Source organism: Scyliorhinus torazame, chromosome 6 (genome assembly GCF_047496885.1).
Source record: "Scyliorhinus torazame isolate Kashiwa2021f chromosome 6, sScyTor2.1, whole genome shotgun sequence".
NCBI lineage: Eukaryota > Metazoa > Chordata > Chondrichthyes > Carcharhiniformes > Scyliorhinidae > Scyliorhinus > Scyliorhinus torazame.
In genome coordinates, this window is record NC_092712.1 from 142,613,108 (window position 1) to 142,637,986 (window position 24,879).

The following is a 24,879-nucleotide window of genomic DNA, read 5'->3' on the forward strand; positions in this document are numbered from 1 at the left end:
CAGCTCCACTTTCCGGCCCGAACACCATAACCCTTAATCCCTTTATTCTTCAAAAAACTATCTATATTTATCTTAAAAACATTTAATGAAGGAGCCACTACTGCTTCACTGGGCAAGGAATTCCATAGATTCACAACCCTTTGGGTGAAGAAGTTCCTCCTAAACTCAGTCCTAAATCTACTTCCCCTTATTTTGAGGCTATGCCCCCTAGTTCTGCTTTCACCCGCCAGTGGAAACAATCTGCCCGCATCTATCCTATCTATTCCCTTCATAATCTTATATGTTTCTATAAGATCCCCCCTCATCCTTCTAAATTCCAACGAGTACAGTCCCAGTCTACTCAACCTCTCCTCGTAATCCAACCCCTTCAGCTCTGGGATTAACCTAGTGAATCTCCTCTGCACACCCTCCAGTGCCAGTATGTCCTTTCTCAAGTAAGGAGACCAAAACTGAACACAATACTCCAGGTGTGGCCTCACTAACACCTTATACAATTGCAGCAGGACCTCCCTAGTCTTAAACTCCATCCCTCTAGCAATGAAGGACAAAATTCCATTTGCCTTCTTAATCACCTGTTGCACCTGTAAACCAACTTTTTGCGACTCATGCACTAGCACACCCAGGTCTCTCTGCACAGCAGTATGTTTTAATATTTTATCATTTAAATAATAATCCCTTTTGCTGTTATTCCTACCAAAATGGATAACCTCACATTTGTCAACATTGTATTCCATCTGCCAGACCCTAGCCCATTCACTTAGCCTATCCAAATCCCTCTGCAGACTTCCAGTATCCTCTGCACTTTTTGCTTTACCACTTATCTTAGTGTCGTCTGCAAACTTGGACACATTGCCCTTGGTCCCCAACTCCAAATCATCTATGTAAATTGTGAACAGTTGTGGGCCCAACACTGATCCCTGAGGGACACCACTAGCTACTGATTGCCAACCAGAGAAACACCCATTAATCCCCACTCTTTACTTTCTATTAATTAACCAATCCTCTATCCATGCTACTACTTTCCCCTTAATGCCATGCATCTTTATCTTCTGCAACAACCTTTTGTGCGGCACCTTGTCAAAGGCTTTCTGGAAATCCAGATATACCACATCCATTGGCTCCCCGTTATCTACCGCACTGTTAACGCCCTCAAAAATTCCACTAAATTAGTTAGGCACGACCTGCCCTTTATGAACCCATGCTGCGTCTGCCCAATGGGACAATTTCCATCCAGATGCCTCGCTATTTCTTCCTTGATGATAGATTCCAGCATCTTCCCTACTATTTACTAATCCTTCTTTCAATTTAGTAAAGAGAATCCACTGCTCATGATGAGGCCTTCACTACATTGGGGAGACCAAACATTGGCTACATGGCTACTTTGCGGAACACCTCAGCACAGCCAGCAAGCATCTGGACACATCTTAAGTTTTTGTACATGTGCCTTACCACTCCATTTGACTTTTGTACCATGAAACTTGTTCACATTTAATTTTCCTGCCTTCAACCTATTGCAGATATTCCCTCATCTTCTTCTCCCTCTCCCCCATCCTTATTTCACTTGCTCAATAAAAAACTATTACATTTCTAATTTTCCTCAGTATTGATGAAAAGTCATCAAGCTGAAACATTAACTCTGTTTCTCTCCACAGTTGCTGCCTGATTTGCTGCAGATTTCCAACATTTGCTGTTCGCATTTCAGGTCTGCAGCATCTGCAGTACGTTGCTTTTGTTTTCCCAGAATATTCTCTGTACTCTAAGGGTTAACTTATGACAAGAGATTACACAGACTTGGGTTGGATTCTCTAAAATTTAGAAGGTTAAGGGGTTATTTGACTAAAGTTTAAGGAACTGATGAGATAGATTGAGAGATTCTGTTTACACTAGTTGGGGCGTCTAGGGCTAGGGGTTTCAGTGTAAAAATGAGAGCCGGACCTTTCAAGAGTAAATTACGAAAATGTTTTAAAAATAATGGGTGGTGTGAGTTTGGTATTTTCTTCCAAAAGCTGGAATTGATGTTAGCTCAATTGTTAATTTTTAAAATTGATAGATTTTTGTTAACAGTTTTGTTGTGTGATTAGGGTCAAGACATGGGCTTTGGGAATTGTCTATTCTCTGAAAGTATGCTACTTGAGTCTGTAGCTTCTCAAAACCATTACTCTTTATTCGCAGCAAGTGTGTACTCATTTGGACCTGAGGTTGGAGCTTCTCCTCCTTTCAGATCTCTCTTATTTCTCAGTTATGAGGTCTGATATAATTATTACATCAGCATCATGTGCTTATTCTACATCTACCCCCCAAGTCTTTATCCCTATCATATTTCCATCCTCTTATATTTTCACCCAACTCTCAGACTTCCCAGGGCTAGTCTCTGAGGTGCCTTGAACAATCTCTTTGATCTAATTCTGATCTCCTTTTTGTCAGTGAGTGGTCTTCTCATGTAGGGCTTATTCTAAGACTTTTTCTTCTCCACAACGATCTGAGCAGTAAACCCAAGTTTCTATTGCCTTAATATCCAAGGATATTAAGGCACTCTGTTTCTCCTTATGGTGCCTTGATTTGTCTCCGTCCCCTATGATGTTGGAATGTGGAGTTTTTTCAATGATTGTACCCTCCCTTTGTTGGTGTCAGATCCAGACTCTCTCGCCAGGCTTCAGCACTGGTAACGCATGTGCTCTATGCCTGTGATTTAAGCTCAAAGCCTGACTGTTTCTTTGTTCATCCTCATGTTGTTACCCCCTCATATTATTTATGGTGATATTGGGTTTGAGTTTTTGTGTCAGAAATGATTGATTGATATTTATTGTCACATGTACCGAAGTACAGCGAAAAGTATTTTTCTGCGGCCAAGGGAACGTACATAGTAGGAACATAGTAGACAAAAGAATAATCGACAGAGCACATTGACAGTGGTGCATCAACAAATAGTGATTGGTTACAGTGCGGAACAAGGGCCAAACAAGAGCAGCATAGGGCGTCGTGAATAGTGTTCTTACAGGGAACAGATCAGTCCAAGGGAGAGTCGTTGAGGAGTCTAGTAACTGTGTGGAAGAAGCTGTTCCCATGTCTGGACGTGCGGGTCTTCAGGCTTCTGTATCTTCTGCCTGATGGAAGGGTCTGGAAGAGGTCAAAGCCTGGGTGTGAGGTGTCTCTGACAATGCTGTCTGCCTTTCTGAGGCAGCGGGAGGTGAATACAGAATCAATGGGAGGATGGCAAGCTTGTGTGATGCATTGGGCTGAGTTCACCACACTCTGCAGCTGCTTACAATCTTGGGCCGAGCAGGTGCCATACCAAGCTGTAATGCAGCCGGATAGGATGCTCTCGATAGCACATCTGTAAAACTTTGTGAGAGTTGATGCAGACATGCCAAATTTCTTTAGCTTCCGTAGGAAGTAGAGACGTTGTTGGGCTTTCTTGACTGTTGCATCAACATGAGTGGACCAGTTGGTGATGGTGACCCCCAGGAACTTAAAGCTATCAACCATCTCTACTTCGGAGCCATTGATGTAGATTGGGGGGGGGGGGGGGGGGGGGGCGGTTGTGCTACGCTTCCCAAAGTCGATGATTAGTTCCTTGGTCTTTCCAGCATTTAGAGGGGTTGTTTTCGGTACACCATGCAACCAAGTGATCTATCTCCCTTCTGTAGTCTGATTTGTCATTGCTTGAGACACAACCCACCAGTCGTATCATCAGATGGAAACTGTTTTCTCAATCTCTAACTTATTAGTAACTCTGAGGGTAAAAGACCATGTTGTGGTAGTGAGGTTTAATACCTCAGGAGAGCTAAAGGTCCTTGCTTTTCTTCAATAAATCGTTGATGGTTCATACCCCTTTCTTAGCTTTTCCATTTACATGAGGATAGCTAGGTGAACTGGTTACATGATGAAAGCCATATTTGTTTGTGGAATTATGGAATAGCCCATTAGCAAATTGTCACCCATTATCGGACCTTTGATGTGTGGGATGCAATGTGTCTCACAAATTCTCTTGAAGGATTTGATGACAGCTTCTGCTGTGATACTATGCAATCTGTTTATTTCAATCCATTAGTTGTGCTAATCAATGACAATAAGGAAGATTTTCTTCCTATGTTCAATTATGATTATACCCAGGCACTTCCATGGCCTTGATGGAAAAGTAAAAGTGATTATTTTGTTCTTGGTTGTTTACTGCACAAGTAAGACAGTTAGAAATAATTTTTTCCGTTGATTAATATCTGGCTGATTGCTATACTCTCGCCTACTATTCCTAAATGACTTTGGTGAAGTCTTTGAAGAATATCTAGCTGAAGTGCACTTGGTATGACTATTCTCTCGTTAAAGACAAATAAGTAATCAATGTCTGTGAGGTGCTTTGCTGTTCAAAGTTGATCGTACTTGCGGAGATTTTTCAATTATTATGCCACCCTTGTTAGTTTTGGACCCACCCTCTCTTGCTGGGCTTCAGCGCATGCTCTATGCTGTGATTAAAGTTCCAAGCCTGATTAACTATCCGTTCTTCCGTGATAATCCATGATATCAGATTAGTGGGGATAAAGTCTGGCCATCCTTCCAGACGATATTCTCAGATTTGGAGACTTAATCTCATTGCTGGTTTGTTATATTTCCTGCGACCTTTTTGCAGTAGCTGATAAATACTGAGTGATTAAGGATCCAAATGCTTCAATCTCCTTGATGGCATGTAAATCTTCTTCTTTGCTTCCTTCAGATGCTATTCGTGGCTGTATAGTCCTGTTTTATACTTCCATTGCACATAATGTGATGGAGTCAAAGCTCATCAATCTTAACCTGAACTGCTGCATTCTTGGTGGCAACTTCGCAAGGATGACTAGCAGCTTATGGTGTTTTCATTTTGAAATGCAATTCATAACATAGCCTGAAAACACCCATTTTTGGGTTTTGCACACCCATATTGCTGCCAATGCTTTTTTCTATTGTGGCAAATCATTGTTCTGTTTCTGGTAGTGACCTAGAAGCATAGTCGACTGGTCTACACTTAAGGAAACTCCTTTTCAAGCAACGATGAATATCTGGAATGCACTGCATGGAAGTGTAGTGGAGGCAGGTTCAATGGAGGTATACAAGAGAGCATTGGATTGTCAGAAAGGGAAGAATATGCAGGAAGAAGGGGTGGAGCAAAAGGTAAATTGCTCCCAGAGAGCTCGTGCAGATATGACAGGAGGAAGGTGTCGAGCGAGGGAACCGTGGTTTACCAAAGAAGTGGAATCTCTTGTTAAGAGGAAGAAGGAGGCCTATGTGAAGATGAGGTGTGAAGTTTCAGTTGGGGCGATGGATAGTTACAAGGTAGCGAGGAAGGATCTAAAGAGAGAGCTAAGACGAGCAAGGAGGGGACATGAGAAGTATTTGGCAGGAAGGATCAAGGAAAACCCAAAAGCTTTCTATAGGTATGTCAGGAATAAGCGAATGACTAGGGAAAGAGTAGGACCAGTCAAGGACAGGGATGGGAAGTTGTGTGTAGAGTCTGAAGAGATAGGCGAGATACTAAATGAATATTTTTCGTCAGTATTCACTCAGGAAAAAGATAATGTTGTGGAGGAGAATGCTGAGCTCCAGGTAAATAGATTAGATGGCATTGAGGTACGCAGGGAAGAGGTGTTGGCAATTCTGGACAGGCTGAAAATAGATAAGTCCCCGGGACCTGATGGGATTTATCCTAGGATTCTCTGGGAGGCCAGGGAAGAGATTGCTGGACCATTGGCTTTGATTTTTATGTCATCATTGGATACAGGAATCGTGCCAGAGGACTGGAGGATAGCAAATGTGGTCCCTTTGTTCAAAAAAGTCGGAGCAGAGACAACCCCGGCAACTATAGACCGGTGAGCCTCACGTCTGTAGTGGGTAAAGTCTTGGAGGGGATTATAAGAGACAAGATTTATAATCATCTAGATAGGAATAATATGATCAGGGATAGTCAGCATGGCTTTGTGAAGGGTAGGTCATGCCTCACAAACCTTATCGAGTTCTTTGAGAAGGTGACTGAACAGGTAGACGAGGGTAGAGCAGTTGATGTGGTGTATATGGATTTCAGCAAAGCGTTTGATAAGGTTCCCCACGGTAGGCTATTGCAGAAAATACGGAGGCTGGGGATTGAGGGTGATTTAGAGATGTGGATCAGAAATTGGCTAGCTGAAAGAAGACAGAGGGTGGTGGTTGATGGGAAATGTTCAGAATGGAGTTCTGTCACAAGGGGAGTACCACAAGGATCTGTTCTGGGGCCTTTGCTGTTTGTCATTTTTATCAATGACCTAGAGGAAGGCGCAGAAGGGTGGGTGAGTAAATTTGCAGACGATACTAAAGTCGGTGGTGTTGGCGATAGTGTGGAAGGAAGCAGCAGGTTACAGAGGGATATAGATAAGCTGCAGTGCTGGGCTGAGAGGTGGCAAATGGAGTTTAATGTAGAGAAGTGTGAGGTGATTCACTTTGGAAGGAAAAACAGGAATGTGGAATATTTGGCTAATGGAAAAGTTCTTGAAAGTGTGGATGAGCAGAGGGATCTAGGTGTCCATGTACATAGATCCCTGAAAGTTGCCACCCAGGTTGATAGGGTGGTGAAGAAGGCCTATGGAGTGTTGGCCTTTATTGGTAGAGGGATTGAGTTCCGGAGTCAGGAGGTCATGTTGCAGCTGTACAGAACTCTGGTACGGCCGCATTTGGAGTATTGCGTACAGTTCTGGTCACTGCATTTTAGGAAGGACGTGGAGGCTTTGGAACGGGTGCAGAGGAGATTTACCAGGATGTTGCCTGGTATGGAGGGAAAATCTTATGAGGAAAGGCTGATGGACTTGAGGTTGTTTTCGTTAGAGAGAAGAAGGTTAAGAGGAGACTTAATAGAGGCATACAAAATGATCAGTGGGTTAGATAGGGTGGACAGTGAGAGCCTTCTCCCGCGGATGGAAATGGCTAGCACGAGGGGACATAGCCTTAAACTGAAGGGTAATAGATATAGGACAGAGGTCAGGGGTAGGTTCTTTACGCAAAGAGTAGTGAGGCCGTGGAATGCCCTACCTGCTACAGTAGTGAACTCGCCAACATTGAGGGCATTTAAAAGTTTATTGGATAAACATATGGATGATAATGGTATAGTGTAGGTTAGATGGCTTTTGTTTCGGTGCAACATCGTGGGCCGAAGGGCCTGTACTGCGCTGTATTGTTCTATGTTCTATGACGAGTCCCACGGTCTCTTTTTGTGCTGTTACAATTGTGATGCTATGATCATACTGAATGGCAAAGCAGACTCGAAGGGCCTGGTTACTCTTGTTCCTTTTTAAAAAAATGTTCTTATTGAAAGAGAAACAATCAATGTACTGTCAAAAAAAACCACATTGACATTAAGTTTCTTCCACTTGGTTCTGATGTTGAATTTATATATTTTAACATGATGCGTCTTCAGAGCAATCGCTGACAACATGCAAAAGTGGATGAACAAATGCAAATCAAAAGATTGAGAATGGTGATGACATTCACAGGAATGTTTGAAATAGTACATTACTATTGTAAACTTAAATTAGATTTTTGCCTAAATGCCGTCTTATCATTTTAAAAAAACATGCTTTGGAGTATTTTGGAGAACTAAGAACAAAAATAAATGTAGATCTAAAAATGATTTACTCATTCAATCTACTTGGGTAAAAACTTTCCTCAATAAATTTACTAATTTTACAAAAATTAAATCTTACAATTTTAGGAATCATATTGTTTTTGTTGTGATTAACTGAAGGATCGAGTAACATTACAATTATTTATTTTTAAATTTGTATTTATTGGATTGAAGTTCTTGCCTGCTCTCCACAATTCTCAGCAAAGGTGAGATACATTTGCAACAAGTGAAGTGATGGCACAGGGAGGATGGACAATTCTGCACTTGTAAAGTTTTGAAAAACTCAGAAGAAAATTCTGGGCAAGTGGGTTTTTCACAAGTTGGGGGCACTGTTGCCACAATTTCAATTGCTTACTTGTTCTGTAACACTTTTTTGAACAGATTTGTCAGTGTATCTGCAGTTGGCTGACAAAATTACTATGAGAGGTCAGCAGAAGTTGACTTGTGGCACAATAACATGACGACAACTGGTAGTCGTTCAAACCATACGAGAAGAGGTGTGCAGAAAAAGAATGCTGAGCCCATAGCCCAAAGTCAATGAACATAGATCGCAGAAGGAGGCCATTCGGCCCATCAAGTCTGCACCGACCCACTTAAGCCCTCACTTCCACCCTATCCCCGTAACCCAGCAACCCCCCTCTAATGGATTGAAACCAGACTCTGCTATTGCAATGTTTTCCTTTTAGAGAATCAAATGTTGAAAGCAGATTTTATTGAAGCGTTCAAAATAATGAGGGGATCAGACAGAGAGAGAAACTGTTCCAATTAGTACAAATATCAAGCACCAGAGGACATTGATTCAAGGTGATTAACAAAGGAACCCCGGGCAACTTGAGGAAAAATGAACACACGCAGGCAGTGGTTAGGATCCAAAATGCATTGGCTCAGTGTACTGGAGTCAGTTTCAATTATGGATTTCAAAAGGGCACTGGATAATTATCTGAAGAGAAAGAAGTTGCAGAGTTATGAGGAAAGGTTGTGGGACTAGTGGAGTTGTTTTTGCAGCGAGTTGGAATGGTCATGATGGGCCAAATGGTCTTTTGTGCTACAGTCATTCTGTAACTGAACTCATCATGTTCCTTTTCAAGTTTTTATTGAAAATGTAGAAACAGCCAAGGGTAAAAATAATTCTGACTCAACATTTTTGAACCGGTAACCGCATAAATAAACCAATTGTCAGCAACATAATGCAAGGAAAAAAAAACCAGACATAACTGGGCAAGAAGATTCCAAAGAAAATATGCATAAATTGCTGACATTTTGTTTGGAACCTGCAAGAACCCAAGTGTTCCTTAGATGTGAAAGATAAAGAATATACAGCAAAGCAATAACTCTACAGTGCCTTCGCAGTTTTTTAAAAAAGATACAATTTTACACTTTGAAATCAGATATAACAATACATTAAAGAGAATGCTTGAAAAAGTGAGTTAGATCTTCAGTAGCTGTTGAAAGCTGCAGCAAATCAGACAAATCTCTCAGGCAAAGTGGAATAAATATTAAAACAGTCCATCTGCATTGACTCTGAAATTAGACATCATTATCGAGCAACAATTTTTCAAAGATCTGAAATTTAAAAGTTTATTGCAATGGCAAGTTCAAACGTTGACACAGTTTCTAAATGTCTTGTTGCAGGATGGATGCCCATTCATTTCAAGCAAGGATGATACTTCTGCATGTGTCTATGATGTTGCTAAATGTTCTTTTGAGGTTTCTCAAGCAAGAGCTGGTATAAAGTACTGAAGAGACACATCCTCATGTAGCAAAACAAAATGAATAACTTTTTTACTCACTATATCTGCAAAGAAAATGCATAATTTTATTAAAGAGCAACTAACACTCAAATTGAACAAGTTTTATTAAACACATGCAAGCATTCATTTTAAATCAGTGATCAAAATGACAATTAAAATCTAGGTAATTATACACAACTATGGGCTGGATTCTCCATTTCTGCGGCTAAGTGCCGATGCCGGCGTGGGGTCCATGTGTTTTACGACTGGCAAATCAGCACGAACCCCTCACCGATTCCAGTAACGCTGAGGGGCTAGAAACGGCAGCGTGTGAAACGCCCTTGCAGCGCACAGAAAACGGCCAGAGAATGCACCGGTTGCGCTGTACATTGCGCCGGCCATGCGCGTAAGCTAACCTGCAATCCCACAACGACCTCCAGGCCACCCCCCAACAGTCCCCCCAGCCCTAGCAGATACCTCCCCGGCCAGCAGCATGGATCCCAGCCAAGTGTGGCGGTGCTGGACACAGTCCGCAGTTGGCACGCCGAGTTCCCGACCGCTGGGACCATACACATGTCCTGCGCTGTCAGGAACTCGGCCCATCGGGGGTGGGGCATCGTGAGTGGACTGGCTAAAGGCGCGGCAACACCATTGAAATGGCGCGTGCCACTATGACACAGCAGGTTGGAGGGACCGGAGCATGGCAGACCGGCGTCAAACCGGCGCCGGCCCCGAATTCAGCGTGAAAATTTATTATCCACCAATTTCGGCGTCGGGCTACGGAGAATCCCACACTATGTTTTTGCAAACGTGAGACAAGTAAATAATTTGCTTTGGGACTTGTGATAGATCATTACAGCTCTCACAGAAAGAGCATGATAACCTTTGCTAAACTGGTTGGAAGTCTTTGAGGCACATCACTACAGAAGAACAAAGGAGACCCAAGCACCGATTCTTACAAGCAAGCAGTGAGGTAGCTACTTAAGACAAAAGTGAAATACTGCGGATGCTGGAAATATGAAATTAAAAACAGAAAATGCTGGAAATATTCTGCTGGTCTGCCAGCATGAGACGAGAGAAGAGAGTTAATGTTTCAGAGAAAGGTCCTCAACTTGAATTGTTAACTCTGTTTCTCTCTTCAGTATTTCAAACATCTTTTTTTAAATCCTTGCTACTTGCAGCCTGTCAATCTGAAAATGTCCAATTTATTCCTAAATGGGCAGCACGGTGGCGCAGTGGTTAGCACTGCTGCCTCACAGCGCCAGGGGCCCGGGTTCAATTCCAGCCTTGGGTGACTGTGTGGAGTTTGCATTTTCTCTCCGTGTCTGCGTGGGTTTTGTCCGGTGCTCCGGTATCCTCCCACAGTCCAAAGGTGTGCAGGCTCGGTGGATTGGCCATGCTAAATTGCCCCGCATTGTCCAATAGGTTAAATGGGGTTATTGTGTTACGGGGATAGGGTGGGGGCATGGGCCTAGGTAGGGTGCTCTTTCCAGGAGTCGGTGTGATCTCAATGGGCAGAATGGCTCCCTTCTGCACTGTAGGGATTACTGTTTTCTGACCATTATCCAATGGTCAGTCCATTCTTATACATCATCACCCCCCCCCCCCCCACCCCGAATCTCATGGGTCCCAATTTGTGTACCAACCTCTTATATGGCAGCTTATCGAATGCTTTTTGAAAATCCAAATACACTACATCCACTGATTCCCTCCCATCTATCCTGCTAATTTACATCCTCAAAAAACTCCCAACAAATTTGTCAAACATGACTTCCCTAAATCTGCATTGACTCTACTTAATCATATGATTTTCTGAATGTCTTGTTACCAAATCCTTAATAATAGACATTTTGCCAACTCCTGACATAAGGCTAACTGGCCGATAATTTCTCACTTACAGGTTTCTAAAATATATCGGACTATATTTTCTACCTTCTAATCCTCGGGAACCATCCTACAATGCAAGGAATTCTGAATTGGATTAAAACCAATGAATTCATATTTCTGCAGCTATCCCTTTTAAAACTCTAGGAAGCAGGTCATCAGGTTCAAGGGATTTGCAACCATTTGGTCCCATTAATTGGAGATTTTAAAATTAAAATATTTCTAGATGTGTAACTATAAAAATACAGTTATATTACCCCCAAGGCAAAACTGCTATTGATTGGATGAGGCAGCTTTTGGGAGCATTCCCTGAGCTGGGCAAAGATTTGCTTTGGTCGCTGGGACCCTCTCATCCTGAGCATATGGTCAGTCTAGTGGAGTTGGTTTCTAATGACCATGGCTTCGGTGTTGGTGCTTTTGGCTCCTTCAAGGACACTGATGCCAATACGTCTGTTCCCCCAGCTGATGCGGAGAATCCGTCTCATTGTTTACATATAAAACCGTTGGAAGCTTTAAAAGCTTATTTTATACTTCCCTTTGAAATTTACCAGCTGAAAACAAGAAATCCCTAGATATCACCTCATGCACATTTTAAACCTAGCCTATTTACGAGAAAGATATTTGACCAGGAAAGTCTCCGCACAAATGCAGGCATATAGCACCTTTAGTCCTTTTCCCTCAACTCTTTTGGACAAAAGGGCTCCAATAATTTTTTCCCAGCTTAATTAAATCATTTACACATAGGCACATAGGCACACAGCTTTATTTACAGAATACAATCCACCCCCCCCCCCCCGCCCCCCCCAAATAAAAAATAAAAAATGTACATCCAATCTCACACTTGTCTACCCTATCTAGGTCAATTTGGTACACCTCAAGTAAGTCACCCCTCAGCCTCCTCATTTCTTAGGAAAACAATTGTACCCTATCCGATCTTTCCTCATAGCCGCAGTTTTCAAACCCATATCACGAAAACCTATCCAGAAAACCCAAGAAATTGTAATATTTTTCTGTTGGTAGTATTTTTGTCATATTTTTTAACTGTTGGGGCTACGTGAGTGGTAATTAAAGAAAGGGTCAGTGTGACTTTGTGAATGTAAACGGAGTTTCATATGTTAATGCGCCGAGCAGGATTTCAAACAGATGTTTATCCAATGTAACATAGTAAGAATGGTTATAGAACATGATTAGATTTAAATGGGTTGCTTTGATTCAAAGGATAAGATATGCAAAGTGTAATGGAAAGGTGTCACAGGTAAAGTACGGATAAAATGAGTTTACTTTTCTTTTAAATTCTAAAAGCTAAAGTAAAGAGATTAAGTTAATTAATTCTGGGAGAGCAGTTCCAAAGAAAATGGGAGAGATCAAAATGGAAAGAACGCATTAAAGGGGACACTGAAACCTATGAAGGAAAGCTGTTTCACATCCCAGCAGACAACAAGACTCACTGGTCAAACTCCCAGAAAGTGTGAACTGAGCAAAATCTGGTTAATTTCACGAGGGCATCCCAAGAGAGAATTAAAGGCACTGTGTGGTCAAAGGTATTCGATCTTTATAGACCTTAAAATATATAGTGTTGCTGAACAGTAGAGGATGCCAAGCTCTGAAGGTGGCTAAATTAAGATTGTTGGACACTGTTTAAAGTAGTGATACTGTGTGAAGCCATTGTCTTTTTCAAGTGTATTTCTATTTTATTGTGTTTTCCCATTTCTTAATAAACATTTACTTCACTATAAAATCATCATAAGCGGCCGGGGACATCATTTCTAGATTTCAAAACATCTCAACACAAATAAGGGCTGTTGCTTCAAGTTTCCCATCTGTTTCCCATTACCTGCTTTTTTATAAAATATCTCATCCAATAAATGAAAGCATTCCATACGCTTTCTTTTACACCTCATCCACCTGTTCTGCCACTTTCAGGGACCTGTGGATATGCACTCGAAAGTCTCTCATTTCCTCTAACGCTCTCAATGTCCCCCGTTTACTGTGTACTCCCTTGCTTTATTTGCCCTTTGCAAATGTATTATCTCGCACTGCTCTGGATTGAATTCCATTTGCCATTTATTCATCCAGTCAACCAAATCATTTTCATTCAAGAGGCCATAGCTTTCCTTTTCCCTATCAACGACACGGCCGTTTTTTGCACTATATACAAATTTCGCTATCATGCTTCCCACATTTAAGTCCAAATTATTTATACATACAACAAACAGCAACGGCCCCAACACGTACTACTGCAGAACACGACTAGAAGCAGTTTTTAATTTGCAGAAAACATCCATCAAATATTACCCTTTATTTCCTGTCACTGAGCCAATTTGGATCCAACTCGCACTTTCCTCTGCATTCCGTGGGTTTTCACTTTTCTGACCAGTGTGGTATGTGACATTGTCAAAAGTACTACTAAAATCCATGTAGACAACACCGACTACACTACCCTTAACAATCCTCCTGGTTACCTCAAGAAATTTGATCTAATAAGACCCGATCTTCCTCTGGCAAAACCATGCTGACTGTCCCTGATCAATGTGTGCCTTTCCAAGTGACAATTTATCCTGTGTCTCAGAATTGATTCCAATAATTTACCCAACACTGAAGTCAGATTAACCAGCCTATAATTATCTGACTTATTCTTCTCACCATTTTAAAATATTGGTACAATGTTCACAGATCTCCAAATCTCTGGCACCTCGTCTGTATCTAGTAAGGATTGGAAAATGATCCTCGGGCAACCACTATTTCCTCCCTGGCATCCTTGAACATCCTGGTATACAATCTGCGTCGTCCTGGTGAGTAATCCACCTTCAAGGACGTCAATCTCTCCAGTACTTCCTCTCTCATAATGTTTATTGTATCTAATATGTTACACTCCTCATTAACTGGAATGTGTGCATCATCTCTCTCCTTGGTGAAGACAGAGACAAAGTACTCATTGAGAACCATGCCCACCTTTTCAGTATCAACACAAAAGTTACCATGTACATCTATGATAGATCCTATCCTTTCCTGAGTTCTCTTCCTCTTCAAGTACTGGTAAAATACCGTTGGGCTTTGATTTTACCTGCTGATATTTTTTCATAACCACTCTTCATTTTCCTAATTAATTTTTTACTTAATGCTCTGTACTTTCTATACTCCCCTAGGCTTTCTACAGTATTACGCTTTTTGCTGGATAACCAGGGATCTCTAGATTTGTCAGTATGTCTACATTGCGCCCTTGAAAGCTCTTTGTGTGGATCCCTGTGCCGAATGAGTTCTTATGCATCGTGATCGGAAGTCTGGCCTTTTTAAAGGGATCCAGGTAAGTGGGTATTTTTCTGTTCAATCAGCGTCTGACGCAGCTCTTCCGATGCTGATTGGACGATTTGGGCCATTATATTCACATACACTGGGACATAGTAACTGCACACACTTACACAGGTAGACACACACGAGAGCATGAAATTTTAATACCCTATTCTTTCCTCTTTGCTGAAAATTCATATTCCTGGTTTGTGTGAACCTATCATTATGGTGCAGCATTAGGTCAGGGTCGACTGTTTGTCATTTGCTACTTTGGATTGCACGTAGTAACTAAAGAAAATTTAACTGGTACAATAGTGCTGAGGTTTGATATGCTATGACGTAGGAGGCCATAGTGCCATCCGAATGCAATATTGTTACAACACTGCCTAGATGCAATATCATTACAATTTTATGAACATGCTCAGTGGACCCGTGGACCAAACAAGGATACAATCCCTTATAGTGCAGATGATGAAGAATGATCCTGATCTGAGAACTGATCCTACAATATAAATTACAGCTAGCAGCCAATTTCAATTTTATTGAAAGGGAATAAAAGATAATCTGTTGATTGAGGGAAATGAAATTCCGATAGTGTCGGGAGACTCATAAGGAGCAGGAGGACAAGAAGAAATGTAGAATGAATAGCTTGGTGCTGTAAATTCTATCCAAAATCTAATAGTTAGTCAAAATTATGAACATTTTAAGCTGGCACCCCTGATGGTGGGGATGCTTGAGGAGTTGATAGGGAAGAGGGTGTTACCACAAACTTTGGGGCAGGCATCAATTTCCCTGCTACTTAAAAAAGACAAGGAGGGACAGCACGGTGGCGCAGTGGATAGCACTGCTGCCTCTCGGCCCTGAGGGCCCAGGTTCGATCCCGGCTCTGGGTCACTGTCCGTGTGGAGTTTGCACATTCTCCCCGTGTTTGCGTGGGTTTCGCCCCCACAGCCCAAAGATGGGCAGGGTAGGTGGATTGGCCACACTAAATTGCCCCTTAATTGGAAAAAATTAATTTGGTACTCTAAATTTTAAAAAAAGATAAGGATCTGACGGAGTGTGGGTCGTACAGGCCCATATCACTTTTAAACATGGACGCAAAGGTATTAGCGAAGGTACTGGCAGGTAGGCTGGAGGCGTGCCTCCCGAAAGTTTTAGGTGAAGATCAGACAGGGTTTGTGAGAGGGAGGCAGCTCTTTTTGAACATTAGGAGGGTATTGAACGTGGTTATGGCATCGGCGGAGGGGAAGGAAACAGAGGTGGTTGTGGCATTGGATGCCGAGAAAGCGTTTGACTGGGTAGAATGGGGGTACTTGATGGCAGTTCTGGAGCGGTTTGGGATTGGTCCACGATTTGTGGACTGGGTAAAGCTACTGTATAATGAGCCGAGGGCCAGTGTGCGCACAAATAGCATCAGCTCGGGATACTTTTCTCTTCACCGTGGGACGAGGCAGGGATGTCCTATGCCCCCCCCCCCCCCACTCACGATTGAGCCGTTGGTCATCGCGTTAAGAAGTTTGGGGGTACGGAAAGGGATAGTGCGGGGGTTGAGGGGGGGGCAATATAGCATAGGGTGTCCTTATATGCCGATGACTTGTTGTTATACGTGTCGGAACCGAGTGTGTCAATAGGAGGACTTTTGGACCTGCGTCGGGTGTTTGGGTCTTTCTCGGGGTACAAATTAAACCTAAAGAGTGAGTATTTTGTGGTGTCTTGGCCGGGGTGGGGGCTCCGTAAGTACAACATTTCTAGTTTGGTGGGGAGGGTGAAAGCTGATCTGGCAAGGTGGGATGGTCCCCGTCCCTCTGTCACTAGCGGGGCGGGTACAGGCGGTTAAAATGAACATGTTGCCGCGATGTTTGTTTATTTTCCAATGCCTGCCGATTTTCCTACCAAAGGCATTTTTAAAGAGATTGAAGGAATGATTACCTCGTTCATATGGGGAGGGAAGTTCGCCAGAGTTAGAAAGTTGCTGCGACTGAGGGGAAGGCAGGCAGGGGGTTTGGGTCTTCCGAACCTGATGTATTATTACTGGGTGGCGAATGTGGAGAAGGTACGGAGCTGGGTCAGAAGGGTTGATTTCCAGTGGGTCAGAACGGAGGAGAGTTTGTGTAGGGGGTCGATTTGAAGGCACTAGCAACAGTGCTGCTCCCGATGGCTCCAAAGAAATACTCCGGGAGTCTGGTAATAATAGCTTCATTGAGAATTTGGAGGCAGTTTTGTCAACATTTCGGGTTGGGGGCAGGGTCAAGGGAAATGCCGATTCGGGGGAAACTACAGATTTGAGCCAGGGGAGTAGGACGCACATTTTCGGAAATGGGAAGAGAAGGGGATTAAGACACTAAAAGATTTGTTTCTTGGGGGTTGGTTTGCAGGATTGAAGGAGCTGGGAGCAAAATATGGGCTGGAGCAGGGGGAAATGTTTAAATACATGCAAGTTCAAGATTTTGCCAGGAAGGAGATACAGAGCTTCCCGGTGGAGCCGGCCTCCACATTGCTGGAGGAGGTGCTGACGACAGGGGGACTGACGAAGGGGGTAGTGTCGGCGGTTTACATGGCTATTTTGGAAGAGGACAATGCACCAATGGAAGGGATCAAAGCAAAGTGGGAGGAAGAGTAGGGAGAGGGTATGGAGGACGGGTTCTGGTGTGAGGTGCTCTAGAGAGTGAACGCCTCCACCTCGTGAGTGAGGTTGGGGCTGATACAGCTAAAGGTGGTATATAGAGCACACCTCACAAGGGCGAGGATGAGTCGGCTCTTTGAGGGGATAGAAGATGTATGTGAACGTTGCGGGCGGGGGCTCGCGAATCACATTGATATGTTTTGGTCCTGTCCAAAGCTGGAGGATTACTGGAAGGAGGTTTTCGGATAATCTCTAAAGTGGTGCACGTGAAACAGGACCCAGGCCCTTGGGAGGCCATATTCCGGGTGTCGGACCAGCCGGAATTGATAATGGGTGCGGAGACAGATGTTGGAGCCTTCGCCTCGTTGATCGCCCGAAGGCAGATCCTGTTGGGATGGAGAGCAGCCTCTCCAACCTGTGCCCTGGCCCAACCGGTTGGAATTCTTGACTCTTGAGAAGGTTAAGTTTGAACTGAGGGAAAGGATGGAGAGGTTCTACAATTCATGGGCGTTATTCATTATGCACTTTCAAGAATTGGGTAACATCAAATATTAAGGGGGGGGGGGAGGGGGACTGTATGAGTTAATGGTGACTATTGCGGATTCCTGATTCCTTTTTCTTATTTATTTATGTTAACATGGGGGCAGTTGTTTGGGGATTGGTGGGAGGATGGGATTGTTGTTGTTGATATGGGGATTGACATTATATTCGTTATTGCTTATTGTTGGTGGGTGTAAATATAGGGGAAAATTTGAAAAAGGAGAATAAAAATATATATTTTTAAAATTGTTAACAGTTGGAGAAAAAAAATCTCAACTCACTACATATGGCTTTGCTTGGATTGACCTGCTGTCCAGCAAGAAATTGAAGAAGTCTCTTTATGTCTATCCTTGCTTCAGCCATGATCGCTGGATCTCTTATTTGGAAGGAATCAGGTTGCGTACCCTCTTCAACTGTTTGGAATAATATTTAACACATCAGCTGGATTATACATCAGTTTGATTATAAGTTTGATGCTAAAACTGAACTTGAAAATGTTATAGGTGCAATAGAAAAATGAACTCAGAGTCATAGAGGTTTACAGCAATGAAACAGGCCCTTCGGCCCAACTTGTCCATGCCACCCAGTTTTTACCACTAAGCTAGTCTCAATTGCCTGCATTTGGGCCACATCCCTCTACCCATCTTACCCATCTAACTGCTTTTTAAAAGACAAAACTGTATCCGCCTCTACTACTGCCTCTTGCAGCTCGTTCCAAACACTCACCACCCTCTGTGTGAAAAGAATTGCCCCTCTGAACCCTTCAAGGAACTGATTCATGGTCAGATTTTCATAATATGTCTAATGGCCTGGTCTGGTTAAAAGCACTTTTGGATGGCAGTAGCCGCATGACAGAATCAAAGCCAGGACATCTAGCACCAATTATCTCCAGTGAAATCCATCCTCATTTGCCATCATCAATATGACCCAGACACATTTTCCTTGGTATCAAGGGCTTTCTTTTGGCTACATGTTACCCAGGTTGGGCAGACACAGCTTGGGACTTTCCAAGTAACACATTCAGTGACACGGAGTTACTGTTGGAAACAACCAGTCCTCATACTTTTTGCAGTTCCCAGTAAAAGACAAGAGACATCATATATTTTGCATAAGCTCCAAATTGCAAGACATCAGTTTAGATAATTTAGCGTGGTAAAATAAATTCATGATTCCGTGTTAATATTTATTATGTTTACGATGCTTATGTTTTACCCATTGCTTGTTCCATATTTTAGCATTCAGTGGTGATTTACAAGCGACAAAAGTGAGTCAACAATAGAAAATAAGAGTATGACAAGATGCATCAAAATAGAGAACATCAAAATTTGAGAATAACTAATAAATAATCAAACGCGTGTTTCTCTACCATGGCTCACACTTGGAGGGAACTCCCCGTCAGATGTGAAGTACATTTATATGTGCACACATATATCTATAGATCTATATACATAAAACAGTATAGAGGAAATAGAATTTAGTGGGCAGAAAAAAAATGCAGGTTCCAAATAAGATGGGGCTGAAACAAACGAGGAATTAGAGATAACAGTCTTCCAATAGTACACTGACTACACTGGATACTCATTCCACTGAACTGCAAGTTTATTTCCCAATTTAGAACATCAAAATAGATGTTAAGTGGGAGTTACCTCAGTTCTGCAAACCTTCTAAACTTTACTGGGAATTTGACAAACTTTAAGCTTTCCCAGATTTCCCCCCCCAAATTTGCACAAATATTTTTACACACTTACCCCAAGGGGGATTCCCAAGATCTTTAAAATGTGTCGTCACTGACACTAAATCAGTATCAATTTTCAAATTCATTTCTCCATTCTGATTGGCTTCAATAACCTGGAAGGCAAAATTATCAAGTCTTTCACTTAAATTTATCATTAGCGCTAATACTGAAAACTCTCCAATTTATTGTGACAGTTTTGAGAGCTGAAGGTTGAATTTATGCAGGCAATAATTAGAAGAGGTGTTCCACTTGGAGTTGCAAGATTTTCCACCTCGCAGGAGCAACATTCTGCCCCACTGCTGGATCATTGCCCTTCCCTTTCATGGATCCAAATCCACCAATGAAAGAATAATCCTTGAAAACCACAAGGCATTCAACATTTAATCAGCCACCGAAGGAGAGCATGCCAAATCGAGTCACAAGATCTACATGTACAAATATAAAATGAGTCACTTGAACTTGGTGGGCCAATAATCTGTAATTTTTAATACTTCTACTTTACTGTTTGCCTCAAAATGGTGTATAGACAGAATTCCAGCCAAAACAATGACAACACCCTCGATAAGTGGGATTTTCAAACAAGATGAAAAGTTTTCATTCCCCTCTATGAATTAAGATAAGTGAACTAAAATTATACTTACAGTAAACACCTGGAATGGAAATTTGAAAATGATCTCCAACTTTGCCAAGTGTATTTATGTCATTACCAACATTTGGCACAGCCTGCTTTGATGTTATTTTAGACAACTGTGCCATGAGTGAGTTACATAAAATCAATATACCAATACTGGCCAAATGGCAGCAGCACAAGTAGACATTAAATGGTGAGGTGGACCTGGCCAACACAGCGACATGCTAACTCCAAGATTTCATAGCAATTAACTTTAAAAATATAAAAACAAACTGGTACAAATCTTGGATATGGTATACACCTATGTAAAAAAATTACAGACATGCAAATTAGGAGGAATAGGCCACTTGGCCCCTCGAGCCCGCTCTGCCACTCAACAATATCATATCTAATCTAACTGTAAAATCCTGTTTACCCAGATAACCTTTCTTTTCAAGAACCTATCTACTTCTGCCTTAAAAATGTTCAAAGGCCCTGCTTCCACTGCCTTTTGAGGAACGGAATTCCAAAGACTCACTTCTCTCAGAGAAAAACTTTCTCCTCATTTCATGTCTAAAATGGACTATTTTCTTATTTTTAAAATGGCGACCCCCGAGTTCGAGTTTCTTCCATGAGAGGAAATATCTTCTCTACATCCACCCTGTCAAGCCCCTTCAGGATCTTGAAGGTTTCAATCAAGTCACCTCTTACACTTTTGAACTGCCTAGCCTAGCCTAGCCTGTCCAATATTTCCTCAGAAGACAACCCACCCATTCGCAGAATAGCCACGGTGCAGGAGGCCACTCGGTACATCAAGTCTGCACCGACCCTTCAAAAGACCACCCCACCTACGCCCAATCCCCGCCCGATTCTTGCAATCGCACTCTAAGGGGCAATCTAGCATGGCCAATTCACCTAACCTGCACTTCTTTGGACTGTGGGAGGAAACTGGAGAACCCAAAAGAAACCCATGCAGATATGGGGAGAATGTACAAACTCCACACAATCACTTGAGGTGAGAATCAAACCCGGGTCTCTGGTGCTGTGAAGCAGCAGTGCTAACCCTGTGCCACCGTGCCGTCCTAAATGGAGCACAACAATTGGTCATCATTCCCGTTGCTATTACCTCTTTGCTTCGAGCAGATATTCTCTTTGTGCTGTGGTTTTCCAAACCCTCTTAACAGAACAATAATAGAGAATGGCTTTGATTCATTGGCGTTTGGGCTATGGGCCCAGTATGCTTCCGCTGCACCACTTTTCTTTCTTGATATTTGTCTAGTCTCTTTCCAAGGGCCGGTGTGGACTCGATGGGCTGAATTGCCTCCTTCTGTACTATAAATTCGATGCCCAACCTTGTGCAATTATGTTTTTCTTGTTTGATACTATCTCTACCTTTTTTCATGAACATGATGGGCCCACCCTTTCAAATTTTTCTTTCTTGTTGGCATGTATCGGAGTATTCAGAAATATCCCTTTAAATGTCTGCCACTGCATCTCTATTGACATATCTTTTAACCTCATTTGCCTGTTCACTTTAGCTGGTTCTGCTTTCATGCTCTCATAATAGCCCTTATTTAAGTTTAAAATACTAGTCTTGGACCTATTCCCCTTCCCCTCAAAGTGAATGTAAAATTCCATCATATTGTGAATGCCTTCATTATGAGATCATCAATTAATCCTGTCTCGTTTCACAACAAGAGATTAAATAATAGCATATAGCCTGCTCTCCGGTTGGCTCCAGAATGTGCTGTTCGAAGAGACTGTCCTTAAAACACTACGCAGATTAAAATCCTGCATGATAATCCCATACCTTTCTGACAAGCTCCCATTATTTAATCCTTTGTTTAAGAAAGGAAGCAGGGATAATCCAACAAATTATAGGCCGTTGAGCCTGACATCAGTGGTGGGGAAGCTTTTGGAAAAGATACTGAGGGACAGGATATATACACATTTGGAGGAAATTGGACTAGTTAGTGACAGGCAGCAAGTTTTTGCTCGGGGAAGGTGATGTCTCATCAACTTGATTGAAGTTTTTGAAGAGGTGACTAAGAAAATTGATGAGAGAAGGGATGCTGATGTAGTTTACCTGGACTTTAGTAAGGCATTTGACAAGGTTTCACATGGCAGACTAGTGCAAAAACTAAAATCACATCGGATTTGTGGTGGGCTGGCTAGATGGATACAGAACTGGTTTGGTTACAGAAGACAGCAGCATGGTAGCACAGTGGTTAACATTGTTGCTTCACAGCGCCAGGGTCCCAGGTTCGTTCCTGGATTGGGTCACTGTCTGTGCGGAGTCTGCACGTACTTTCCGAGTGCTCCGGTTTCCTCCCACAAGTCCCGAAAGACGTGCTTGTTGGGTGAATTGGGAATTCCAAATTCTCCCTCAGTGTACCTGAACAGAGTGTGGCGACTACGGGATTTTCACAGAAACATCATTGCAGTGTTAATGTAAGCCTACTTATGACAATAATAAAGATTATTATTATTATTACAGAGAGTAGCGGTGGAAGGATGTTTTTCAGAATGGAGATCTGTACCTAGTGGTGTTCTGCAGGGATCAGTGATGGGACCCCTGTTGTTTGTAGTATATATAAATGATCTGGAGGAAAATGTGGGTTGTCTGATTAGTAAGTTTGCAGATGACACGAAGATTGGCGGAGTTGCTGATAGTGCCAAGGATTGTCGGAGGATACAACAGGATATACTTAGATTGGAGACTTGGGCACAGAAATGGCAGATGGAGTTTAATCTGGACAAATGCGAGGTGATGCATTTTGGAGGATCAAATCTCGGTGTGAATTATATTGTATATGGCAGAACCCATGGAACATTAACATACAGCGGGATCTGGGCATGCAGGTCCACAGTCCCCTAAAAATGGCAACACAGGTGGCCAAGGTGATTAAGAAGGCATATGCATGCTTGCCTTCATAAGCCAAGGTATTGTGCACAGGAGTTGGAAAATCATGTTGCAGCTATATAAAACCTTGGTTAGGCCGCATTTGGAGTATTATGTGCAGTTCGGGTCACCACATTATCAGAAGGACATGGAAGCTTTGGAGAGAGTGCAAAGAAAGTTCATCAGGATATTTCCTGGTCTTGAAGGTGTTAGCTATGAGGAGAGGTTGAATAAACTAGGATTGTTATCACTGGAAAGACGAAGGCTGAGAGGAGACCTGAGTGAGGTCTACAAAATTATGACAGGCATAGACAGGGTGGATAGTCAGAGGCTTTTCCCAAGGGTGGAAGTGTCAATTACAAGGGGGCACAGGTTCAAGGTGAGAGGGGGAAAGTTAAAGGGAGATGGGCAGGGTAATTTTTCACACAGAGCGTGGTGTGTGCCTAGAACGTGCTGCCAGAGGATATGGTGGAAGCAGGCACATTAGCAACATTTAAGAGGCATCTGGATGGGTACATGAATAGGGAGGAAATAGTTAGGGCATCATGATTGGCACAGGCTTGGAGGGCCCAAGGGCCTGTTCCTGCGCTGTACTTTTCTTTGTTCTTTATACTCAGTCCGACCAAAGACCTGTACAGCACTCTCACAAGTGACCTCATCATTGTCATTTCTCATCTCTCCCAAAATTGTCTCCACATCTGGTTTCTTGAACGTACGTCACCCTCTCCGTTGTGTAATACCATCATTAATCAACAGAGGCATCCCACCACCTTTTTCTATCTTCCTTTCCTACCCAAATGTCATGCATCCTTCAATATTTAGTTCCCAATCTATATCATCCCGCAGCCATAGCATCATACTTATTTCTATCTGCGCTCTCAGTTCATATGTTTTGTTATAAATGCTATGCGCATTCAGATACAGAGCCTTTAGTTTTGTCCTTTTAATGCTTTCTGTAATGTAAAATATTGGGGATTGGTTAGCTGAGTTGGCTGGACGACTGGTTTCTGATGCGGAGCCACGCAACAACACGGGCTAAATTGCCGTACTTGCTGAGGCCCCGCCTTCTCAATTTTGTCCCCCGCATGAGGAGTAGTGACTAACAGATTAAATCACCACCAGTCAGCTCTCTCTCAAAAAGGGGAAGAGTAGGCTCTGGTCCTCTGGGACTTCAATTTCATTGTAAAATATTGATAATAGAAACATGCCATGCAGCCATTTAGAATGGATTCTGTATGTAAACATTTTCCCTCCCATTTTGTTTCCTTTCTCCTGGCTTGTAACTGTTAATCTGCAGGGAGAGAACCAGAGAGCATCCTGGGAAGGTAAGTGATTCTTATTTCCTGTTCAAATTGTGTGTGGGGGAAAAACTGTAAGTGACATCACAGTAAAGCTGTGACCTGATTGGCTGGTTGGGAATCTGTTGAATTTGAAAAAATAATAATATTACAAAAAAATCTAATTGATTAACTAGATAGTGGAGTAACTAAACCCGAGGGCAGTGAATGGTATTTAGCATTTAATTTTACAGTAAAAATCATCTAGTGTCAGGACATATAGTTAATTGTAACTCAATCGAACAATAATTCAAGTGTTTACTTTAAATTAATTAATTAGTACTCAAATGTCACTCAGCAGGGTGCAGTGCTCCAACTGTGAGATGTGGCAGATCTGTGACGCTTCCAGCGTTCCGGTCGACTACATCTGCAGCAAGTGTAACCAATGGCAGCTCCTCACAGACCGTGTGGTTTGGTTGGAGCAGCAATTAGATGCACTTAGGAGCATGCGGGTGGCGGAAAGCACCATAGATAGGAGTTATAGAGATGTGGTCACACCCAAGGTGCAGGCAGAGAGATGGGTGACCACCAGAAGGGGCAGACAGTCAGTGCAGGAAAACCCCTGTGGTTGTCCCTCTCTCGAACAGGTATACCACTTTGGATACTGTTGGG

The 24,879-nt window shown here is 42.6% G+C and overlaps 1 protein-coding gene across 2 annotated transcripts in view; it reads right to left on the minus strand.

The window, feature by feature from the left end:
- Positions 1-8,694: 8,694 nt before the first annotated feature.
- Positions 8,695-24,879, minus strand: part of hus1 (HUS1 checkpoint clamp component) — a 58,735-nt gene continuing 42,550 nt past the window's right edge. The window contains exons 6-8 of one of the 2 annotated variants that reach the window (XM_072508839.1): positions 19,432-19,531; positions 17,965-18,096; positions 8,695-9,413 (exon numbers count right to left, since the gene is read on the minus strand). In XM_072508839.1, the coding sequence (XP_072364940.1) occupies positions 9,331-9,413; positions 17,965-18,096; positions 19,432-19,531 (315 nt within the window). In that variant the 3' untranslated portion in view covers positions 8,695-9,330. The remainder of the gene's footprint in view (positions 9,414-17,964; positions 18,097-19,431; positions 19,532-24,879) is intronic. The other variant, XM_072508840.1, reaches the window with a different exon arrangement.